Raw genomic sequence first — 21,665 nt, forward strand, 5'->3', positions numbered from 1 at the left:
TTATTAAAACAGTATCTGGCTAGATCTGCAAAGGTGCTCTTTTAGCTAAAAGGAATTTCCCCTGGAGGCAAATTTTCAGAGCTTCCCTTAGGCACCTTTTGCAAGACTCAGACTGCACCATGTTTCAGAGGCACGAGACGAAACACAGACAACAAACCAACACAACAAGCACATGTTCGTTTCTGGAAACATAAGACAGACACTTAGAACGAAGACACCGGCCAGCACACACACACAAGAGGGGATTCCCTGATTTTCTCTCTGTCCCTGGGAGAGTTTCAAAATCCACTTTCCTCTCCCCAATGCAGTTTCCCACTGTGGCCATCCACCTGATTGTTAAATCCCTTTTATTAAACCCTAATATTTCTCTCGCCTAAAAAAGCAGCTTCTGGAAGCTGCGGCCAACTGCCTGTTACGTTCCTAGATCCTGATAATCTCACTGCTGAACCTAAGTGAATCCAGCGCACGGGTTTAGCACCGTTCCAGCTTAGACTGTACCACACCTGGCAACCTTTCGCCTGTTGCTTCTCGTGTTCCGGTACAAATTTTCTTTAATTATTTTCTTCTTCCATGGAGCTCCAAACCAGCAGTGTTCCTTCCCATGTCCTCTGCCATTTCCCAGGCCCCGCGTGGGACGCCAATTTGTTGAGGCCGGCCAGCGGCTCACATGTCCGGGTTCGAGCCTGGAAGGCATCTTGGAATCTGGAAGAAAAGAGGGAATTTAGGCGACGAGAGAAAGGATGGAACCAAGACAATAGTCTGATCAAGGTTCAATTTTAATATTGGGGGGCACGCGCTTATAAAGAAGGGGGGCCATTCCCGCCAAATCATCCTTGGAGTCCAGCTGCAGGTGACCACCTGTAGGCTCCAGAAGTGGCAGGTAGCAGCAGTGGTAGAACAATAGGGTGATCCAGGGAGGCAGGCTCCACCCCAGGTGATCTCCTAGTGACAAGTCAAGCCTGCTCAGCCTGTTTTCAGGCTGTGGGGGGGGAAGTTACACGTTACATTGGTCATATCTTATCACAACTATATGGAAGCAATTGATAGTGAGGATAAAAAGGAGAGGAAGAAAGATAAAAGAAGAAAAGAGGAACAATTAAAGAGATCCTTCCAAGTCCTTGACACACCATTAAATAAAATGTCTGAAGTTCTGGAATGCAGACATAAGAGATTTGAGAATTAAAGATATCTAAACCTATTCAATGAAATAACAGAACCATTTTTATTTGGGGAGAAAGTTATGGGTATTATTAGCCAAGAAACCCACAGAACTACAAAAAGACATGAATAAAAAAGATCTTCATCACACCATACATTTTCAAATGTACAGGATAAATAGATCTCAAACAGAAGAAAACATTGCCACATACAAGGAGATCCTCCACTGGATTAACACTAGAAAGACCACAAAAGACATGGGGGATTTAAAGATGTTATATAAATCCTGAAGGACAATAACTGTCCCATGAGAATACTATGGTGAGCAAGAGTATCATTCAACAACACTTGGTAAATAAAGACCTTTCAAAACACAAACTGAGAATCCATGATAAGTAAAGTAAACTTAGAAAACAAATATTTGATAGAGTCCTATATTCATAAGCAAAAGGAAGTTAAATAACATCCCAAAAGCACTTGAAAAATCCAACCAAGAGGTAAGATGCACAAGATACAAATACATAGGATGCAATGTTACCAATGCAACTATCAAGCCATGCATGGTAAATATAAATCAAGGGGGAATGTGTATTCTCATAATTAGAAAAAAATTACAAAAACATCAGTCTTTACGTATAAATAATACATTGAAAGTAAACATCATATTTTGAAGTAAAAGGACTCAGACTGGGTTAAAAATTAAAAACAAACACCAACAATACAATAAAACCACACACCAAGTCAAGAAAACCACATGCAGAAAGTGTAACAATGATATTCTTAGAGAGTGTAATCCTGAATATACTAGAAAGAGCTACATTTATGTTTGGTGTCCAGGTAGATTTTAAGATTAAATGTCAAGAAAAGACAAAGACCACTAAATAATGTTCAGTCGATCAGTTAAGGAAGATATAATGACATATATCTATGTCCATTTAATGTGGACTTTATAAAATAGTACCCAACTTTATAAAATAGCACCATTAAGCCTTAAGTCAGAAGTATGCTCCAACGTAATATTACTGAGGGAGGTAGGCATCTTACTTTGATCAACATATAGATTATACCATTTCAGCAAAGAAATTGCTAAACTATACTGTGAATAGGTAAGAGAGTCATTTATGACAGCCAGCATCTAGAGATCACATGGCTGCCATTAGCACATATAACTTTATCCAGACTAGACCATATATTAGGTCATCGGTAGGCCATAAGACATTCACCAAATTTTATAACACATTCAGAACATTTTCTGATCACAATGCATAATGATAGAAGTGAACAATAAAAAAGTTTGAAATTACACAAACACATGGAGACTGAACACTATATTTTGAAAAATATAATTGGTCATCAAAATATAAAAATTTAATTTTTAAAAGTTCTCAAAATAAATGAAAATACATTTCAAAACTTAACAGGATACAGCAAGTTCCTACTGAGGGGTGTGTATAGGAATAATTTCCTGTATCAAAAATAGAAAGATTCCAGATAAAGAACATGTTGAATGCATTTCAAAGACCTAGATAACAAAGAATAAATCAAATCCCAAATTAGTAACAGGAAAGAAATCACAGATAAAGCACAAATATGAGAAGTAGGCACCAAAAACAAAATATGAATTTAAAAATTAGCCTTTTTTGAAAACAAAATTGGCAAACCTTTAGCCGGACACATAAATCTGAAGGAAGAGAACAATGAGGACACACATGCCAATCCTAACCCAGAAGCCATTTCCCTTTAAAAGCCACTTGGAAATGAAAATCTACTTTATTCTTGAGAATTTTGTGCATGTACATAATGAAGTGTGATCATACCTCAATGTATTTAAAAAACACTAAACACTTAAGGAAGAGATAATAAAGGCTCTCAAAAACAGAAAACTGTTAGGAATGAAACCCCTACCACCTCCCTAATTCTACTGGGCTAAGATCACTCCCCTTGTTCAGTGGGAGAACTATAATCCAAACCACACCACCACACCAAGATGCTATCCTCCAAGGGCAGGAGTTCTTATCCAGAATGCTAAGGATGGCAGGTCTGCTGTTGAGGATACACAGAGACAGGAGAACTTGCATACCATATGTGTGGATATAATTTAGTATAGTCATTGTGGAAAACAGGATACAGGTTCCTTAAAATTTTCCAAAATGTATATCACACATTTCAAAAGCTAATTTCCTAACATTTAACCACAAGCAAGGGTCACAAACAGTTTAATTTACACTACAGGTCATTTAAAATGTTAATCTGCAGGTAGCCAATGTAAAATATCGGCTTCTCATTCATTCCAGTGTTTCAAACACAAGGCTTTCCAGCTTTTATTTCTCAGCATTAGAGAAAAAGTCCTTTGTTTCTTGGAGCATTTCATAGTTCTTGACTATGGAGGCAACCTGAAAATTACTTTCCCACTGGAAGCCAACTTTGATGTGCTTCCCAGAAAAAAATATTGTGTGTGTGTGTGTGTGTGTGTGTGTGTGTGTGTGTGTGTGTATTTGTATGTGTGTGCATGTCTGGTGATTTATTATTTACATCTATTCCCTGGGTTTAAATAAAATGAAGCCTACAGTAATATGTGTTACTTAGTGTTTAGTAGTATTTTTATAACTGTCATTTGGTTCTGAATAATAGTGAATAGATCCTGAAATGATTAACATGACTGGACCTTAATTAGGATTTGTGTAAACGTGTACTCAAAATTGTTAAGGAGGTTATTTAGCTGAAAAAGGCAATTTGAAAATATCTAAGCTTGACTTTCATGATTTGATTAAAGTCAGTTCATTTTACCACTACAGAATTCTAAATGACACAACCAACTATAACAAAGATAAACTAATAAATAGAGAAAAAGGGAAGAGTGCTCACACCTGTCCTTCACTATAGGCAGAGTTAATGAATTCACTGATGACAGAAAACCAAAGAGCAGAGGCAGTATCTAAACAGAAGACAGTTATCAGGAAAAACCAAGCAGATTTCACATATAAATAATTTAGATTATATTAAGTGGAACTATATAAGCATTTCAAAATCTATTATATTTCTACCCCAAAGAAAGATTGAGGTAGAAAGAGAGAAAGGCAGAGTCATTCAAATTGACACTGGGCAAAATTTCCAGGTTATGACTACACATTGTATCTTTCTAAAGATATAAGCACAATTGAATTTTTCCATAGGAAAAAATTCTGCTATAATGTAGAGCATTTTGAAATACCTTATTTCAAACCATGTATGGGTAGAAAATAGTAAGGAAATAAAAAAAGAACAAAACCTCAAGCACATTTTTCTGTAATAATTAGGCCAGTAATGAGAGTCACCAAGTACGTATAAGTCAGGAAATACAATAAGCACTCTATCTTAATTCTAGTATCTTTATACATCATTATCAGTGCTAAAGAGATGATATCACAGTGAAAGAAACTGAGGCAGAATGTTAGAACCAGTGTAAACCAGCATAAAATAACTTAGTTCATACTGAGACATCTGGTGGTCAGGAATTGTAGTACCAGTAAGCATTTGTGGACTCCAAGAGACCAATCAGGAGCCTATCTGATGCAATCACAAAAGAGTGTTCACTTACAAGCTCAAGCTTTAACTCTCCACAGACCCACAGGACAGCTTTGGTAAAGAAACCCTGAGCTCTCCTTGGGACAAGGTCTTATAGAAAATGGCAAGTGAGGGGTGAGTGTTTCTAGCCTGGCAGGCATCTAATTGGGGTCTACTGTGGCCTTTAACATAATTAGCTGGTGCTGGGAGCCAAACCATAAACTTAACTTCTGTTTTTCCTGACTGGTGGTTGTTGGAAGTGAAGTGCCAGGAGCAGGCTTGTAACCTGGGGGTGCAAATTTGTTGGGGGAATATCTTGGAGACTGCTGCTAGGCACAGGTCTTGTTAGGGAGTAGCCTAGAAACTGGTGCTAGGTACCAACCTGTTAGTTTACTTGAGTTCAAACGTAGGTCAGGTTCTCTAAGGTGGAGACTGAACCCAAAACATTCGATCTCTCTGGTTCATATTTACATTTACAAAAACAGTGAATTTTATGGCATTTGAAATACCACCGTGTGACCGTGTGTGTGTGTGTGTGTGTGTGTGTGTGCATACATGTGAGTGAAGGTGCCTGCAGAAGCCAAAGGAGGATGGTATATCCTTGGATTCATAGTCATAAGCATTTGAGAGCTGCCTTACACAGATGCTAGAAATTGTACTCAGCAATTCTTCAAGAGCAGTGTCTTAGTTAGAATTTATTGCTGTCAAGAGACACCATAACCAAAGCAACTCTTATAAAGGAAAACATTTAATTTGTGGCTGGCTTACAGTTTTAGAGGTTTAGTCCATTACCATCATGATGAGAAGCATGGCAGCACCCAGGCAAACATGGTGCTAGAGAAGGAGCTGAGAGTTCTACTCCTAGATCGGCAGGCAGGAAGGAGAAGACTACGTTCCACACGTAGCGGAGCTTGAGCATATATATGACCTCAAAGCCCACCTCTACAGTGCTGCAATTTCTCCAACAAGGATACACCTACTCCAGCAAAGCCACACCGCCTAATAGTGCCATGTTCTCTGGCCAAGCATTCAAACATATGAGTGTATGGGGACTATACCTATTCGAACCACCACAAGCAGTATGAACTATCAACCAAGAAACCCTACATCTGAAATATTTTTAAAACAATTGTATAGATTCATTGAATCTCTGCCCTCAGTATATATTGTTTGAATATGTAATCTTCAACCTAAATATTGCCCATGAAGAGTAATTCCCTACAACTGTCATCTATATGTGTACACAACAGGCAGGATAGTGCAAATGGGGTGAGAGCTTCAAAGACACAGGAAAGGTTCCAGACCCAGGAGAGATGAGTAGGAACACTGAATCCTGCTCACCAACTTAATACAACTAAATACCCAGGACAGGACTCCCAGCAGCTCTTTAAGGATGCTAGAAATAAATGGAAGGCAGGAAATGGATTAAGGACCTTAGGTTGTTTTATAGGTCTCCTTGAATATTCATCCTTAAATGGGTTTGGTTCCCAGCTTTTAAAAAACAAATAAACAAACAAAAAAAAACCTCTGGAATCTATAGTCCTAGTTCAAAGGCAGAAGAAAAAGAAGACCTTATCGACAACCATGCCCTGAAGGGTACAGCACACCTAACTGTAAAATGCAATCAAAAGTGCTATGACTGAGTGCAGGAGTGGATTATAAGTGAGGTGTAGCTTGTGGTGCAGTCTGCCTGGGTTGGTGGGAGGGATGGTGGCTATATTTTAGGTTCAATAAATAACAAACATGTAGTAAGAGCCAGTTATAGGTGGCTTCACACAGCATTTTTAACCAACTTCTACTAAAACAATAGTTCATAAATGAATTGCCTCAATTTTTACATAAGTAACAAGCAAACCAAAGGCAATAGACAAACAGCTGCACCTTAGAGCCTGTTACTCTCATCTGCTTGCTGGGGTCACTGAATAGGCCTTTCTTCCCTACTGTGCTCTGCAGTAGGCTGAGTTGCTCCCTCTCTCAGTGATTTAGGAGCAAGCAAAGGCTGGGAGAACAAAAAGTGACTGGATACCAAATGTCTTAGGGTTTTCTGTTGCTGTGAAGAAACGTCCTGACCACAGCCATTCTTACAAAAGAATGCATTGAAATGGGGCTGGTTTACAGTTCAGAGGTTTACTCTACTATTGCCTCTTTGGGAAACAAGGTGGCATGCAGGCAGACATGATGATGAAGAGGTAGCTCAGGGTTCTATACCTGGATCTGTGAAGCAGCAGGAAGTGAATGTCACACAGAGCTTGAGCTTCTGGAATCTCCAAGCCCACTCCACCCTCTAATGACACACTTCCTCCAACAAACCACAAAAATCTCAACAAGAACATACCTCTCCCTTCCTTTTCCTCCCTTCCTCCCTCTTTCTCTCTCTGTCTCTCTCTCCTCTCTGTCTCAGTCTCTCTCCTGTGTGCTAATGAAATGTGGTCATTGGTTATGTTCTTCCTTCAATGATGGACTGTATCCATCTCTGGAACTCTAAGCCAAAATAAACATGTTCTTCCTTAAGTTCCTTTTAGTAATAGTATTATATCAAGGATGCTTCTGGTAATAGTCCCAAACAACTGTTAGGTTTGGAATTAGGAGGAGGAGAAAGACTTTTGTTCAAATTCTTACTGTCTCAGCTGGGAAGAGATGTCAACCAGAATCTACAGTTAAAAATCTCTGTCTCATTCTCAAATCTTCATGGTTTTTCCTGTGTTTTAAAATCCCACCTCCTATAAGTTACGTGGCCCCCTTTGTCTGCTACCTGCACCGTTCCGTCTTCCCCTACTGTGATAAAGGGACACAGTGATTAAATGGCCCAGCAGCAAAGGAGAATTGTGATTTCTGGTGGAATGATTTCAACAAAGATGTTCATAAATGTTAACAATGTATATGGGGTGTGATGGTTCTTTCTCCTAGAATTGCACTTAACTGTTGTGAAAAAGCATATGCTAAACAAGTTGGGATGTAAAATTGTATTAGTTATTATTCTTATGGTAAGTTATATAGCATGAATTCCTTAACATAGCTTTGTCCATGTTCTGTGTGTGTATGTGTCTGTGTGTGTGTGTGTGTGTGGTTTGTAATTTTCTGTTTTGTCAAAAGAGGGGTAGGAAATGGAGACCAGGTAATCCTGGGTTTGGGGAAGGGGCATGCAGTGAACCCTTGCAGGCAGGGGCTGGGTAGAAGAGTCCTGGACTTTCCCATAATCCTTTACAGGAAACAGCAATGCCAGCAGATAAGGAGGTGGAGTGAGGCAGGGCCCTTTGGACAATGGCGGGGTGGACCAAGGGGCTTGGGGTCACTCTAACATGCAAAGTCCAACTGCCCCATAAACTAGGTTGCTTTTGAAGAGCAACATACATATAAATAAATAAAACACAGCTGCACGCACACATGCGGAGAAGGCTCTCCATTCCCAAGGGTAGGGGTCTAGGCCTATTGGCCCAAAGACAGGAGTCAGCCATGTGTCTGCCACCAAGTGATTCTCTGAAACACACCAGGTGGTGGGGCCCAGCAGGTTAAGTCTTCATTGGGATGGCTGCTTGGTCTCCAAGGTGCTGCCCATTAAGCACCCAAGCCACTCTGAGTCAGATCCATGCCAGCTGGGGGAGCCTGTGCTGCCAGTGCTGGCACAAGACTGCCTGGCTAGAGTCCAGTCTCTCCTCTCCAGGGGTCTGGGGTATAGGGGTGCAGACAAAGGAGGGGTGAAGGGCTCACGGAGACATCCTCTCCCCCACCCCACGGGTTTCTGACCTCCTCTCTCATCTCTCTGCCTCAATGGCAGGGTGGGCCCTTGTTTCTGAGGTGACCCGTTGGAGAGCCAGGGGAGGCCAGTCTGAAGTTGGGGAAGGGGGTGCCCGTGTCCACAGGGGCGGCTGCGGCTGGTGGTGCTGTGGGCCTCCTGGAGGCGAGGCTGCAGTTGGCCAGCTGGGTGTTGCAAAGCTGCCAGTGGCATGGGAGAAGTGCAGTGGGGGTGACCTGACCAAAGTGGCCATTGGGCTGCAACTGCTGCCACCACCATAGATGCTTTCAGAGGTCTTAGGATAGGAAAACATGGTGAGAACATCAGGGAAGTTGGGGGGCGTGGCAGGGGTGTTGGACAGAGTGAACATCATCTGGTGGTGGCGGCTGTAGGGGATGTTGGTCTCCTGGAAAAGGGCGCCGAGGGCAGTCTCGAACTGCCACTGAGCTGCTTGCAGCAGTTGCTTTGCCTGGTCGGCTGCTTAGCCTGTTATCAGCATGAACTAGTTGATCATGACCTGGTGTTTGAGCTGGTCCATGTTCAATGGCATGGCGCCGCCACACAGCACGCAGCTCCGGCCTCTCTGTGCACTAGCCGCACATGCCCACCATTAGCGAGCTGGCCCCAGCTAATCCCATTCATTTTCTTTTTAATTTTTTTATTTTTTAGTAAAGTATAAGTGCTTTTCTCTTCTGTGTCTTTTTGGTATTTTTTAAAAAAATTTATAAGAATGGGGAAGCAATTGTCTGGTCATGTTTAATTCAGCTAGAATACTGTCTTATCATTTCTACAACTATCTGATGCTATTTCTTGGAATAGATCCATTAAATTAATCAGAGGCCTCTAGAGAAAAAGAGCAACAGGAAATATGTAGCTAGTGATATGAGGTTTGACTGGTGAGATGGTTCAGCTTGTAGGTTTTGTGGCACCAAGTCTAAGGACCTAGGTTTGATCCCTAGGACACACACACTAACGGGAGAGAACTGATTTTTCAAAAGCTCTCCTCTGAAATTCACATTTGCCCCTTTGTATTTGCACATGTTCCCACATGCACATGAAATGCACATGTACACACACATGTGTATACTCAAACACTCGTGCAATGCACACACACTCTACACTAAAAATAAATATATGTAATTAAAAAAAACATAAAGTTGCAAATTGCTCTTAAACAAAAGACTGAGAGTGAAACTCAATTCTAAAGTATAAATCAAAACTATCATATTTTGTAATCCAATCTGAGAATCAGGAGAACCGGTGACACACAGCCCAGTTTGGGTCTAAAGGCCTGAGAGGCAGGAACATGAGAGCAGAACACTAGTGTTAACCCAAGAAAAGTAGCAGGGTAGAATAAACAACCAAACCCTTTCTTCCACAGGTTTTTCCTAATCATTTTTTTTTTAAACTGAGGCAGCAGAAAGTAAGCCAGGATGGGAATTGCTACTAGAGCCTAGCATTTTGCCCTGATGATCCTGACCAGGCTTTTTTTTTTTTCATTTTTTTATTAGGTATTTAGCTCATTTACATTTCCAATGCTATATCAAAAGTCCCCCATACCCCCCCACTCCCTTATCCANCCACTCCCCCTTTTTGGCCCTGGCGTTCCCCTGTACTGGGGCATATAAAGTTTGCAAGTCCAATGGGCCTCTCTTTCCAGTGATGGACGACTAGGCCATCTTTTCATACATATGCAGCTAGAGACAAGAGCTCCGGGGTACTGGTTAGTTCATATTGTTGTTCCACCTATAGGGTTGCAGTTCCCTTTAGTTCCTTGGGTGCTATCTCTAGCTCCTCCATTGGGGGCCCTTTGATCCATTCCATAGCTGACTGTGAGCATCCACTTCTGTGTTTGCTAGGCCCTGGCATAGTCTCACAAGAGACAGCTATATCTGGGTCCTTTCAGCAATGCTTTGGAATGTTTGGAGCTTTGCACTGGAAAAACCACTGAGAGTTCAGAGCCTGGTGAGCTATTGTTGGAACTTGGAAGACAGTNCTGATATCACTGCTAATGATACGGACCTAGATTATGAAGTTTCAGAGGAAAACTGTTCTTGTAATAACTTGAAATAAGAATCTGTGGCTTCTGGTAAGCTAATAAATAATTGACTATGATTAACCAATGACCAGCACAATTGAAGTGAAACCATTGCTTTACGGAGGCAACTTATATTGCTTATTTGGAGTTAAAGGATTACCTGTGACTATTAAAAGTCCAGTATCATTGAGGTGAAATCTGTGGGTTATTTCCTCAGGATGAGTCAGAGCACAGAATCTGTGGTTCACTGAGGGACCTAAGGATACATCNTAAGCTCAGATTGAATCTGACAGTGCATACATCTCCATTATGGCTTTGGTTTTGAAGGCATGAAGGAGTCATTAAGAAAAAAATGAGGCTTGGTACCATTAGAGCCTGAGAGGTCATTGGTAAAGATGCATTCTCAGTTGTAGTGAAGACACTACCATATTGGATACTATAGAACATGGATCAAAAAAGAGAGGCATGTTGTAACGGTGCAAATTAGAGCCTGCCAGGCAAGCTGGGCACTGCAGATGTCAGAATAGTCANGGTGGAGCTATCCAAGCCATTTAGAGCCCATAGGTCTTGAGTAAGTCCCAAAGTACTGTGCTTTCTATTGTGATATTGACATGAGATATTGAGAGGAAACAAGGTTGAACAGTGATGCCTTTGTGTGTCAAGTTTATAAGGGGTTAATCATGCTAGCAAGATTTTGTCAACTTGAACATGCTTGTTACACATGCAGAGAAAACCTCTATTGAGGAACTGCTTTCATCAAGTTGACATGTGAGCTTTGCTAGGGATATCCCTTAAATTGCTAATTGATTCAGGGGTCCTAATCCACTATGCTTGGTACCATCCATTGGTAAGTATGCCTGGTCTATATAAGAAAGATAGCTAGTTGAGCAAGCCAGAAACAAACAAGCCAATAGGCAACTTTCTTTGATGGTTCCTGCTTGAGATTTTGCTTTGTCTACCATCCATAATGGGCTATGATCATAACATACGGTGTACGTAGACTCTTTCTTTCCCATTCTTTCATCATGTTACTTAATCCCAGTGACTGAAAGACAACTAGAACACTGATAAAGTAGCTATCTGAGGACACTGACCCTTCTCTCCAAGTGTGTAAAGTCCTTCAGTGATTCATACTCTACTTGATATGCAATGACCTAAGTACTATGACCTCCAATAAAAGTGCTTCAACACTGTGATACATGCATTATAGGTTATAAGCTAAGAGGTAAAGAGAAAAAAATAGAAAGCATATACACACATACCCCTAACAAAACAAGTCAGAATTAATGATAGCCTTACCATATTCTATCACGTGGTCATTACTGGTATCTGTATCTTTGTCTACTCTATATGCCCATTTCCTCTGAGAAGCAAGCTAAAGGTCAGTTGGCGCCAGAGCTTATATCCTTTGTATTAAAGTTTCCATTCACTGACCAAGTTATTGTATATAGTGACAGCTTTCATAAAGACTGTTTTTCATGTATAGCATATACTTTAACCTTGTGCAGCCACATGAATTTTAATTATATATATGCTCTAATAATGTAAACTATAAGAAAATTGTGTGTATGTGTGTGTTCTTCTCTTTCCTCCCCTCTCTGTCTCTACACAGTCCTCCAAGTCCCAAATAAACTTCCTTCTATATTAAGCCTGTCACATGGCTTGATTGTTCATCCAGACACCTTGGCAGAGCACGCCTCCACTTTATTATAAAACACAAAGTGTGTGTGTGTGCATGTGCGTGTGTGTGTGCGTGGTGTCTCTACAAATGCCACTGCCAGCAGAGTAATGATCAGTGTTAGACAAGAAGGAAATCCAGTCCAACACGACTCAGTCGCCAGTGCCGGTTAAAACTTGCTTGTTATAGTTATACATTTTGGGTTTCTTTATTGTAAGGTCCTAGATTCCTGAACTCTTGAGAATTTTAGTGAACTTAATGTTAGCTTGATTAAAACATTAATTTTAATCAAAGCAAAAACTATTATAACCAGCATTTATATGTGCAAAGAGTATTGCAGTATTTAGTATATGGAATATTTTGAATATGCCTTCTGTCAGTGTGAAAACATAGCAGCAATTTGTTCATCATAGTTCTGATGACCGAGTTGGAATGTTTTCTGCATGTGTATATATGTCAAGTTGTTGGCATGACAGAAGTGATAGATGTTAATTTTGCATTTTTAAAAACCAATGTATTGTATATAATTTTTTTATTTCTTTTGTGCAAATCAAGTTTTTAAACTCTTGTGTCTTTAAACTTGTAACTCAATGTCAGTGTTATCCAGATAGCAATGACAGAGCAGAGTTCAGTGGTGGTGATGACACTGAAGGACTGTCCAGTTCTGCTTTGCCCTTAAAGTGTCATCAATATGGTTTTGTTAACTTTAAGTGTCACAGAAATTTTATAATGAGGATAAACACACCACAGCTTCAAGAACTAGGAAAAAGTGAGCATACATGGCTTATATATAAGTGAAATGAAAATGTAAACTTTCGAACATATAAATATTAGATACAGGAAACCTGGTACCTTCATAATTATGATTAAACGTATCAGGCGTAAGGCCAGAGTTGTTGTGGACAACGAAGGCATCTCTGAAAGTACTTATCAAAAACCATACATTATATTAATATTAAAGTATTATAGAATCAAAAAAAAACTTCTAGTATCTGATGTAGTTTATTTTAGGCATATTTAAGCATAGGACAATTTTGGAAAAAAGTTTCCTGATGATGATTAACTCAATGCTTTGTGTTCATCAAAGCTTAAGATGTGATACAATGAAATTGTTCAGAGGACCAATTGCCTCCTCTGTAAAGGATGAGGTCTGTTTACCTAGAATGCTCAAGATAAGGATCTAGGGAGAGTGACTGAGATAAACTAAGGTCTGTGGGAGTCAGGTAAAGCCTGGATCTACAGATAGCACAGAGGTCACCTAGACTATTGTAAAGTACCTCACCCATAAACTGGGTGTATTGACTGAGAAACAGTGTTCAAGATAAAGGTCTATGGAGGAAAGGTCTGAAATAAACATAATAGCCCAGGAGAGTCAGGTGTGTTCTGCCTCTTCACATAGCACAGGTGTCCAGGCTATTAACTATAACCATCTCCAGGTTTCTGGAAAGAAAATATGCTATATATCTTTTTGGTAAACAGACAACTCTGTGTGCTTAGCATTCCCTGTTGCTTAGCTTTGAGCATTAGGACCTAATCCCTGCTACAAAATCAAAACTGAAATTTATCCTGTAGTTGTTTTGCCAAAAGGTACTCTTCCTCATTAACCTGCAGCTTAGGGTTTCCAGGTTAAAAAATAGGAAGCAAGCAAGGAAGCATGAACAAATGAGCACTGTTTGGAATCCATTCAGTTTTCTTCTGGAGATTTCTATGCAAAGGAGAATAGTTCCTGAGCACAGAACATGTAAACATTATGAGTATTTGAGGCAGGTGTTCTGTTAGACAGATCCAGTTAACAACCATGTCAGACCTCAAATTGCCTGCTCCAGTTGAACAGACAAGATGCTCGAATTCCAGACACAATCAGTCCTATGCTTGGAGCACATACTTGCTGTCCTGTTAGACCACCCCAGGAGACTAACACCTGAAGCTGGTCTTTGCTAAGTTGTGGGCTCTTCTTTTTCTACCCTTTATGCCCTGGTATATCATCCTGGATCATTCGATAGAAGAGAAAGGAGAGAGGAGAGAGAGATGGAGATCCCTGAATCTAATCTCTTTCCCGTTGTTTCTTCTTTGAGGATGACTACTAACAAACCTCAGCCAATCCACACGAATAACCAACAACCATCCACGATGCCGATCAAAGCTCCAACATTTTTGTACTCTCTGAGAAGTTCCCAGAATCCCAAACGTCACACAATTGCAGAAACCATCTTCCGGTGGCAAGACTACGCCTTTGCTAGAGCACGAGGCGAGTCGTAGTCAGTCGCTTCAGATAGTCTGTAGCAGCCCCGTGGCCCCACGACTGGGATTAAAGTGAAAATATATTCTTATATTATTTCTATATATTTTTTAATGAAACCAAAATCTCAGAACTCTAACAAATACCAATGCTGAGAACTGGGCCAAGCAGCTTTCTTTAGATGTGTGGATAGTGAAGGCTGTAGTTAGGTTTTTGCTTGGCTACCAGTTGGGGTCTTAGGTTCATGGTGTTCCTTCTTGAATTTCTGCCCCATTGAATCTACTCCACAAAGGTTCTCAGAAAAATGCGTCAGCATCATGTACTGGTCCACAGCTTCCAAAGTGTTTCTGATAAACAGCAAGTGCATGATGATCAAGCATCAAGGATAGACTAGATGGAAGATGAGCCCGGACTGTGATCATGCAGCTTTAGATCTAATGTCAGATCCTCTCCAGAACCTTCTCAGCTGCAGTTTAGTGTAGATGACTGTCTGTAAGCAGGTGAAGGCAGGTGAAAGATAAGGCTAGAGCCTGTGATTGGGCAGTGGAAAAATAAGCTGAGCTGAGAGTTTTAGAGACAAGTACAGAGTGACAGAGCTACAGAGGAGGAGAAGGCGAGGAGGAGACAAGATGGAACCCATAGGAGAGGAAGAGGATCCAGAACAACACAGTCCTGGGAGCCATAAGTATTGGGAATTTCTTAGATAGATGATTACATAGTAAGTAGGGTGTGTCTGCTTCATCTAGGTGTATAGCTTGTGTTTATATGAATTGAGTTTTGAGTTCATTGAGAGGGCATTTTGTGGGTTGAGAATTTAGCAATATAAATTTGAATGATAAATTACAAGCCTCTAGAGTTTTGACTTTACCGGGTTATGGGGATTTGTGATAGCTAACCACAGAGGGTGGATGGCTGGGAATCTGAACAGGATCTGCCACAAGAGAACAACTACATGGAGACTCTGGTGGCGGGGAAACCGCAATGCTAGATATTATCTGGCATTAGCATGGGTGTATTGTTTTTTATATATTTCACACAACAGTTTAGTACAGTTTTTTCCTTTGTTCTGCTTTCTTTTCCTCCCTATAGTATCAAATCTATTGTCCACTTGCTCCTTCTTGTGCATATATGTTACACTTTTTAAAGGATATCATTTCAATCTCTCTCTCTTTTTTTATATATTGGGAATTTGACTGTTCCGCATTGTTTATATAAATGGTGTCGTGAACTCACCATACTCCCCAGGTCCACACCTTGCCTGCCAAGCAAAGTTAAAGTGAGAGCTCCTTACATGGGGCTTCTGGAGGTAAACTGCATCCTGTTGTGCTACTGACAGAGCATCCTAACTTTTTTGGACATGTCTCTTGGCAGGTATACTAAATTCACCTCCCAGATCAGGAGTTCTCCTCTCTTTACTGTTCCTTCTCCACCATTTCTTGCTACAGAACCTCACAAAGCTCCTCTTTTCCTGGAATTAGCATCCTCATTTAATCCCTATCTATTGAAAATAGGTGCCTTGAGTCTGAGAACTTTATTTTAGAAACATTCTCTTTTTCCTGGAAGTTAACTGTAAGGTGCTTAAGTGCAAATTATCTTCTTCATAACTGTTTCTCTTCACTGTACACCAGATACAATTGGATTATAGATCATCTATAAATATTCACTTACTTAGAAGGAGTTGACTATAAAACCTGTGTTTATGAGGCATTAGTGTATTTTCTGTTTGCTAAGCCTTACTTTTAATGACATGTGGATTTCCTTCATTGGGTTCTACTTATACTCACTACCTATTCTGAATATTAGGTTCCTTGTAAATATCAGTGCTGACATATTATGGAGCCTAGAACTGCTCTTATATGAACTATAAAATTAAGCTTGTAAAGCTTTATTGCAGCCATACATAGTACTGCATATATATGTATACATACATACACACACATACGTACAATATTTGAAATAGAGAATTCTTTATTTTCACATGATCTGGGAACTTGGGAATTGTAGTGGCATTCCTGGCTTCTCTCCATCACAGGCCAGTGCTACCCATCTCATAAGCTGTAGAAAATAGACAAATGACTCCAGCCCTTGACAAGTATCCATATAGTGGAAGACAATCATGTCTTCTATACATAAAGGGCAAGTTATTGTTCAGAACTCCAAGTGATTTGGTCCTAGAAATAGTAGTTCTTAATCTTTGCTTTGGTTTTCTCATTAACACTCTTTTCCATGAACTCATGCCAAAACCTTCATAAAAATCACGTGAGTCATCTGTGATCTTTGTCTCTCAAATTACACATATAAAGTGTGAATGGTAAGGGTTTTGTGTTATTTTTTTTCCAAGGAGACATGAACAGATGTCTTCTCACTCAAGATAGGGCACCACTAACATATCAAAGTACCACCCGTACCAAAGTCCATTTTGAGGATTTTTACAGGACTGTGGGCAAAAGGTTACATACAGGAGCATGGACGTCTCTTAGGCAGCTGCATCATGGAAAAGCTTATCACATCCTGGTTGGTTTGTAATTCGCAAAAGGTTCATTCCTACAGCTTTCAGCACAACTTGGAGACAGCTCAAATGTCAGGAATGTCTCCTTTCCACAGCAATTGATAACTGCTCCTATAATCTTCAGAAGGGGCCTTTTCAATCTTGTACAGTTCAGTTTTCTCTCATAAGTGGGATTTGTTTAATTCTAGAGTCTATGAGTTTCCCTTTTTCCTCCAGATGAGAATATTTCAGCCCGGCAGTGGTGGCTCACGCCTTTAATCCCAGTACTTGGAAGGCAGAGGCAGGCATATTTCTGATTTCAAGGCCAGCCTGGTCTACAGAGTGAGTTCCAGGACAGCCAGGGCTACACAGAGAAACCCTGTCTTGAAAAAAACAAAAACAAACAAAAAGAAAGAAAGAAAGAAAGAAAGACAGACAGACAGACAGACAGACAGACAGACAGACAGACAGAAAGAAAGAAAGAAAGAAAGAAAGAAAGAAAGAAAGAAAGAAAAAGGAAGGAAGGAAGGAAGGAAGGAAGGAAAGAAAGGAAAGAAAGAAAAGAAAGGAAAGAAGGAAAAGAGGGAGAATATTTCAATTTGGGGAAAATTGCCACAGAGCCAAAGGAAAAAGTTGTCTGCCACCACCCAAAAAAGAGTTTGTTTACAGCCAGCACCCTCAAAGAGAGTAGATCTTAAATCCCATATACTTCATTGATATAGCTCTAAAAAAAAATAACAATCACACATTAAAGTTCATAGATGCAAGAATTGAAATGTCAACTTATATAGGTAGAGTAATTCCAAAACCTGGCTGTTCAATTTTTTTCTGTGCAGTAACAAACTATTTGGCTTCCTCCTGTTTGGGGAACATCTGGACATTCCGATTCCTCAGGACCTCAGGCAAGCTGCTCAGTCCCTGCACCCATCTGTGCAGATGCAGGCCCAGCCTTCTTTATTATCCAAAGTCAACTAGAATCTAACCAGCCTGGTGGACTTACTGTGTGACTCCCATGGCTATCAACACCACCTCATATGGAGTGCCACCTGGATTGGAATATTTACTTCAGGTAAGTTCAAATAAATAAAAAGTACGTAAACAATACCACACTTCCACTACAGTTCATTCATGCAAGTTAGAGACAGACAAGTAAACTTTTTTTTTTTTTAAAATAAAGGGTACTTTAGGTGCCACAGGCTAACTGGAATTCCTCAGAATCTATTTACTTGGAAATATCCCAAGTGTTGAGATTATTACTTGATCCACAAAGCATGGATATGTATTCTAAAATTAATCACTCTGATTCTTGTGTATTTGTTTTAGTTTCAAAGTAAAGTTTGAATGTCTTAGGAAATTGTATTTTCTATTACCATGGAAGTAATTTATGATAATGGTCAAACAATGGTATATATTTAGCACAAGTTTCTAAGATTTGTTATAAACACAATATATAATATATTCTTCATTAATTTATTATTGAATAATAACAAAATTCCACAAACATTTCTGGCCACATTATTAATCCACCTACCTTCTCTTGACCCATTCCTACCCCCACAAGTATTTCCTACCATCTAAGATATCATCCCATTTTCCTTTCTTTGAGTGTGTGTGTGTGTGTGTGTGTGCATGTGTGTGTTGGTTGATTGTTTTAAAACCACTGAATGTAAACATGACTATCCTGGGACATGAGTGTTGCACTATCCACAGGTGTGTAGGTAAGACACTACTGGCTGAATCACTAAAGACATTGACACTTTTGCTCCTAGCAGTCAAAGACTAATAGTCCTGGGGGTGGGTGCTGAGCACTGTAAGCCTCTTTATTGTCCGTGACTAAAAGTTTGCAAGCTCAGGTTGGTGTAGACCCTATGCAGGGAAACACAGCTGCTATGAGTTTATACCTGTAAGAAATAACTTTATAGGCCTCATCTTCTGGCTCATTCTTTCTGCCCCATCTTCTCTGATGTTCCCTGAGCCTTGGAGTGGGAGAGATGGGCATTGCATTTAAGATGAACCAAACACTTGTTCTCAGCATCTTGGCCAGTGATGGATCCTGCATTAATTCAAGAATTACTGCAAAGAGAAGTAAGCGTCTTTAATCTAGACTGAGTGTAGCACTAGTCTATGTATATAAACATTTTGGAAGCAGTTTGATGGTATGTCCATTTAGTAAAATGAAAGCACTTGGTACATCCCCAGTTCCTTTGACTTTCGCAAACATGTGGCTTTGACTAGTTTTCCCCAATTCAAGATGTGAATTTCCTCATGTTAGACCTCAGATAAGAAATCAGTTGTTTACCTGCATAAGAGTTGTGCCACAATTTCAGTAGTAGGGGCATCTTGGCTGATAAGTTGGCATTATATAGTATAAATAGTATGCAAGGCTTGAAGCTCACAAACTGAAAACCAGCAGCAAGAAGGAAGCTTCCAGCTCATTTGAAGTATGATTTCCTTGAATTCTATAACCAAAGGGTGTAGGGGTTTCAGCAAGAGACTTATCATCTACTTTTGGTGGGAAATCAATGGCAATGGCCAAAATCAGTATAGTTTAAGGAGCCTCTGGAACTTTCTTGGTCAGTAATTCCTCAGGAGATGTTCCACATCTGTTGTTTGGATTTTAATCTGATAGCACATGGCTTCTGGTATAGGCATTATCCACTCATGCATGGTACACCCATTCTGACATTTTAAGTTTTGACATGCATTTTTCATATACCCTTCATTTTTGTTAATCCTCTCTCTGTATCTCCTGTTCTCCCTAATCATTTACCCCTTGTTTAAAACTTGCAACTCTCAGAACTCCCTCAGTTTTCATGCACCTATGCTATTTTCTCAGTTTCTGTAAGGGCTTTTCACTACCCACAACCCTTTCATACCTTTTTTTTTCCTTTCGAGTTTCTACAGACATTACAATTTAAATAAACACATTTAAAGATTCAAACTTATCTGCATATGGGAGAGAACATACGGTGTTTGATTTTCCAAGTTGGAGCTTACTACACTTGCTATAATATTTTCCAGTTACATCAATTCACCTTCAAATTTTATTCTTTACAAGATAAAATTCCTCTGCATTTTCATTGTCCAGCCATGAGATCATTGACATCCAGGCTGATTCCATTTCTTAGCTATTTTGAATAGAGCATCAATGACCATATGTGTGTAGACATCTCTGCAGTAAGAAATGGAAAGCCCTTTGAGTATACGTCCATAAGTGACATAGCTGGGACATATGGAAGTTTTATGTTCATTCTTTTGCAAAATTTCCAGAATGATTTTGAGTGTGCCTGCAGTAATTGAAAATTCTGCTCAGAGTGTGAATCAGGAATTGTAAGACCTGTTGTTCTACAAGTGCTCAAGGGGAATGTCATGAATACACTTCCACATACGGACATGGTACTTTCTAAATAGGACTCCAGTAGCACAGAAAGTAAGACTGCCAATCAACCAACAGTCTCTTATGAAACTAAATCTTCTTAACTCAGACTGTTAAATGAGAGAAGAGGCAGCCCATGGAAGAAAATACAATCTTTGCTACCTACACACCTAACAGATGATTGGAGAATAGAAAGGACTCAAAGAAAACCTAAACATCAAGAAAACAGAGAACTCAACATATCTCCCATATGCAGATATATAGAACAGATTTTTCAAAGGGAAGAAATACATGTGAATAGGAAACACCCTTTAAAAAGTGTTCACTATCCTTAGGTATGAAATGTAGATTAAAATACTTTTTGATATTCTAGCACACTCTGAGTCATAACAAAGTCATAAAGAAGACAATTGACAACAAAATTTGATGTGGATGTGGAGAAAGAGGGGACACGTATACACACTAGATGTTTATAAGGGTTAGCTATTCCTTATAGAAACTTCATGATGTCTAATTACTATGATTATAACCATTTACATAACAGAAAACTATGGTACATAAACGTGATCTTAGAGTCAAGAGCCTAAGACTTATTACATATCATAAGACTTGCCTTCTTAAACCTCATATCTTAATTCTGCATCCTATGCTCCTTAATCACAATAAGGAATAAATGGATATATGAATTGGTAATTCAAATAAACATTTAGTTAATCTTAGATATCAGGTTCAGTAAGTGGTACTGAAAAAAAATCCATATTCCCTATGTAACATGATCTACTATTTACTTATAATTATTATAAATATTTTCATTCATACTGCTTTTATTATTAGACAAATACAATGCTTTGAATGCCAATAGTAAGAGAAAAAAATCTGGGTTTTGTAGTAGTACTGCATGTAGTTTAACATAGGACTGTTAAGTTGATATTTCTTTTGTTTCATAAATCAGATAGGCATAATAAGACTCTATACTTTGGTGTTTTCCCAAAAGACCATTTGGAGTTCAGTAAATGAATTATCTTATGAATATATACTTGTTTATATTTCTGAAAAATACCCTGAAACATCTTTTAACAGTCAAGGTCAGGAATAATAACTCATGCCTCTGTAGTCAGCTCTATAAGGAAGGCCAAGTCAGGGGAACCATAAGTGTAATGCTCTCATGGGTTATATAAGGGAAACTTCTCTCAAAAACAAAACAAAATAAAAACAAAAACAAAACCAGCAAAAACTACCACAGTAAAAGCCCAGAAATCATGAGATGCATAGAAGTCCTCAGTTACCACAAACAGTGACATCAAGAATCATTTTTCAGCCGGGCGTGGTGGCGCACGCCTTTAATCCCAGCACTCGGGAGGCAGAGGCAGGCGGATTTCTGAGTTCGAGGCCAGCCTGGTCTACAAAGTGAG

At 39.6% G+C, this 21,665-nt stretch overlaps 1 protein-coding gene and 1 pseudogene across 1 annotated transcript in view; one reads left to right on the forward strand and one right to left on the reverse strand.

Annotated features, from left to right (window-relative positions):
- LOC110301752 (phospholipid scramblase 1) overlaps positions 1–21,665 on the forward strand; it is a 50,002-nt gene that overhangs the window by 17,987 nt on the left and 10,350 nt on the right. Inside the window, exon 2 of the mRNA XM_021172387.1 lies at positions 17,714–17,946. Coding sequence (XP_021028046.1) covers positions 17,890–17,946 — 57 coding nt within the window. The 5' untranslated portion in view covers positions 17,714–17,889. The remainder of the gene's footprint in view (positions 1–17,713; positions 17,947–21,665) is intronic.
- LOC110301754 lies at positions 8,454–8,984 on the reverse strand (annotated as a pseudogene).

The sequence above is a fragment of the Mus caroli genome, chromosome 9 (genome assembly GCF_900094665.2).
Source record: "Mus caroli chromosome 9, CAROLI_EIJ_v1.1, whole genome shotgun sequence".
NCBI lineage: Eukaryota > Metazoa > Chordata > Mammalia > Rodentia > Muridae > Mus > Mus caroli.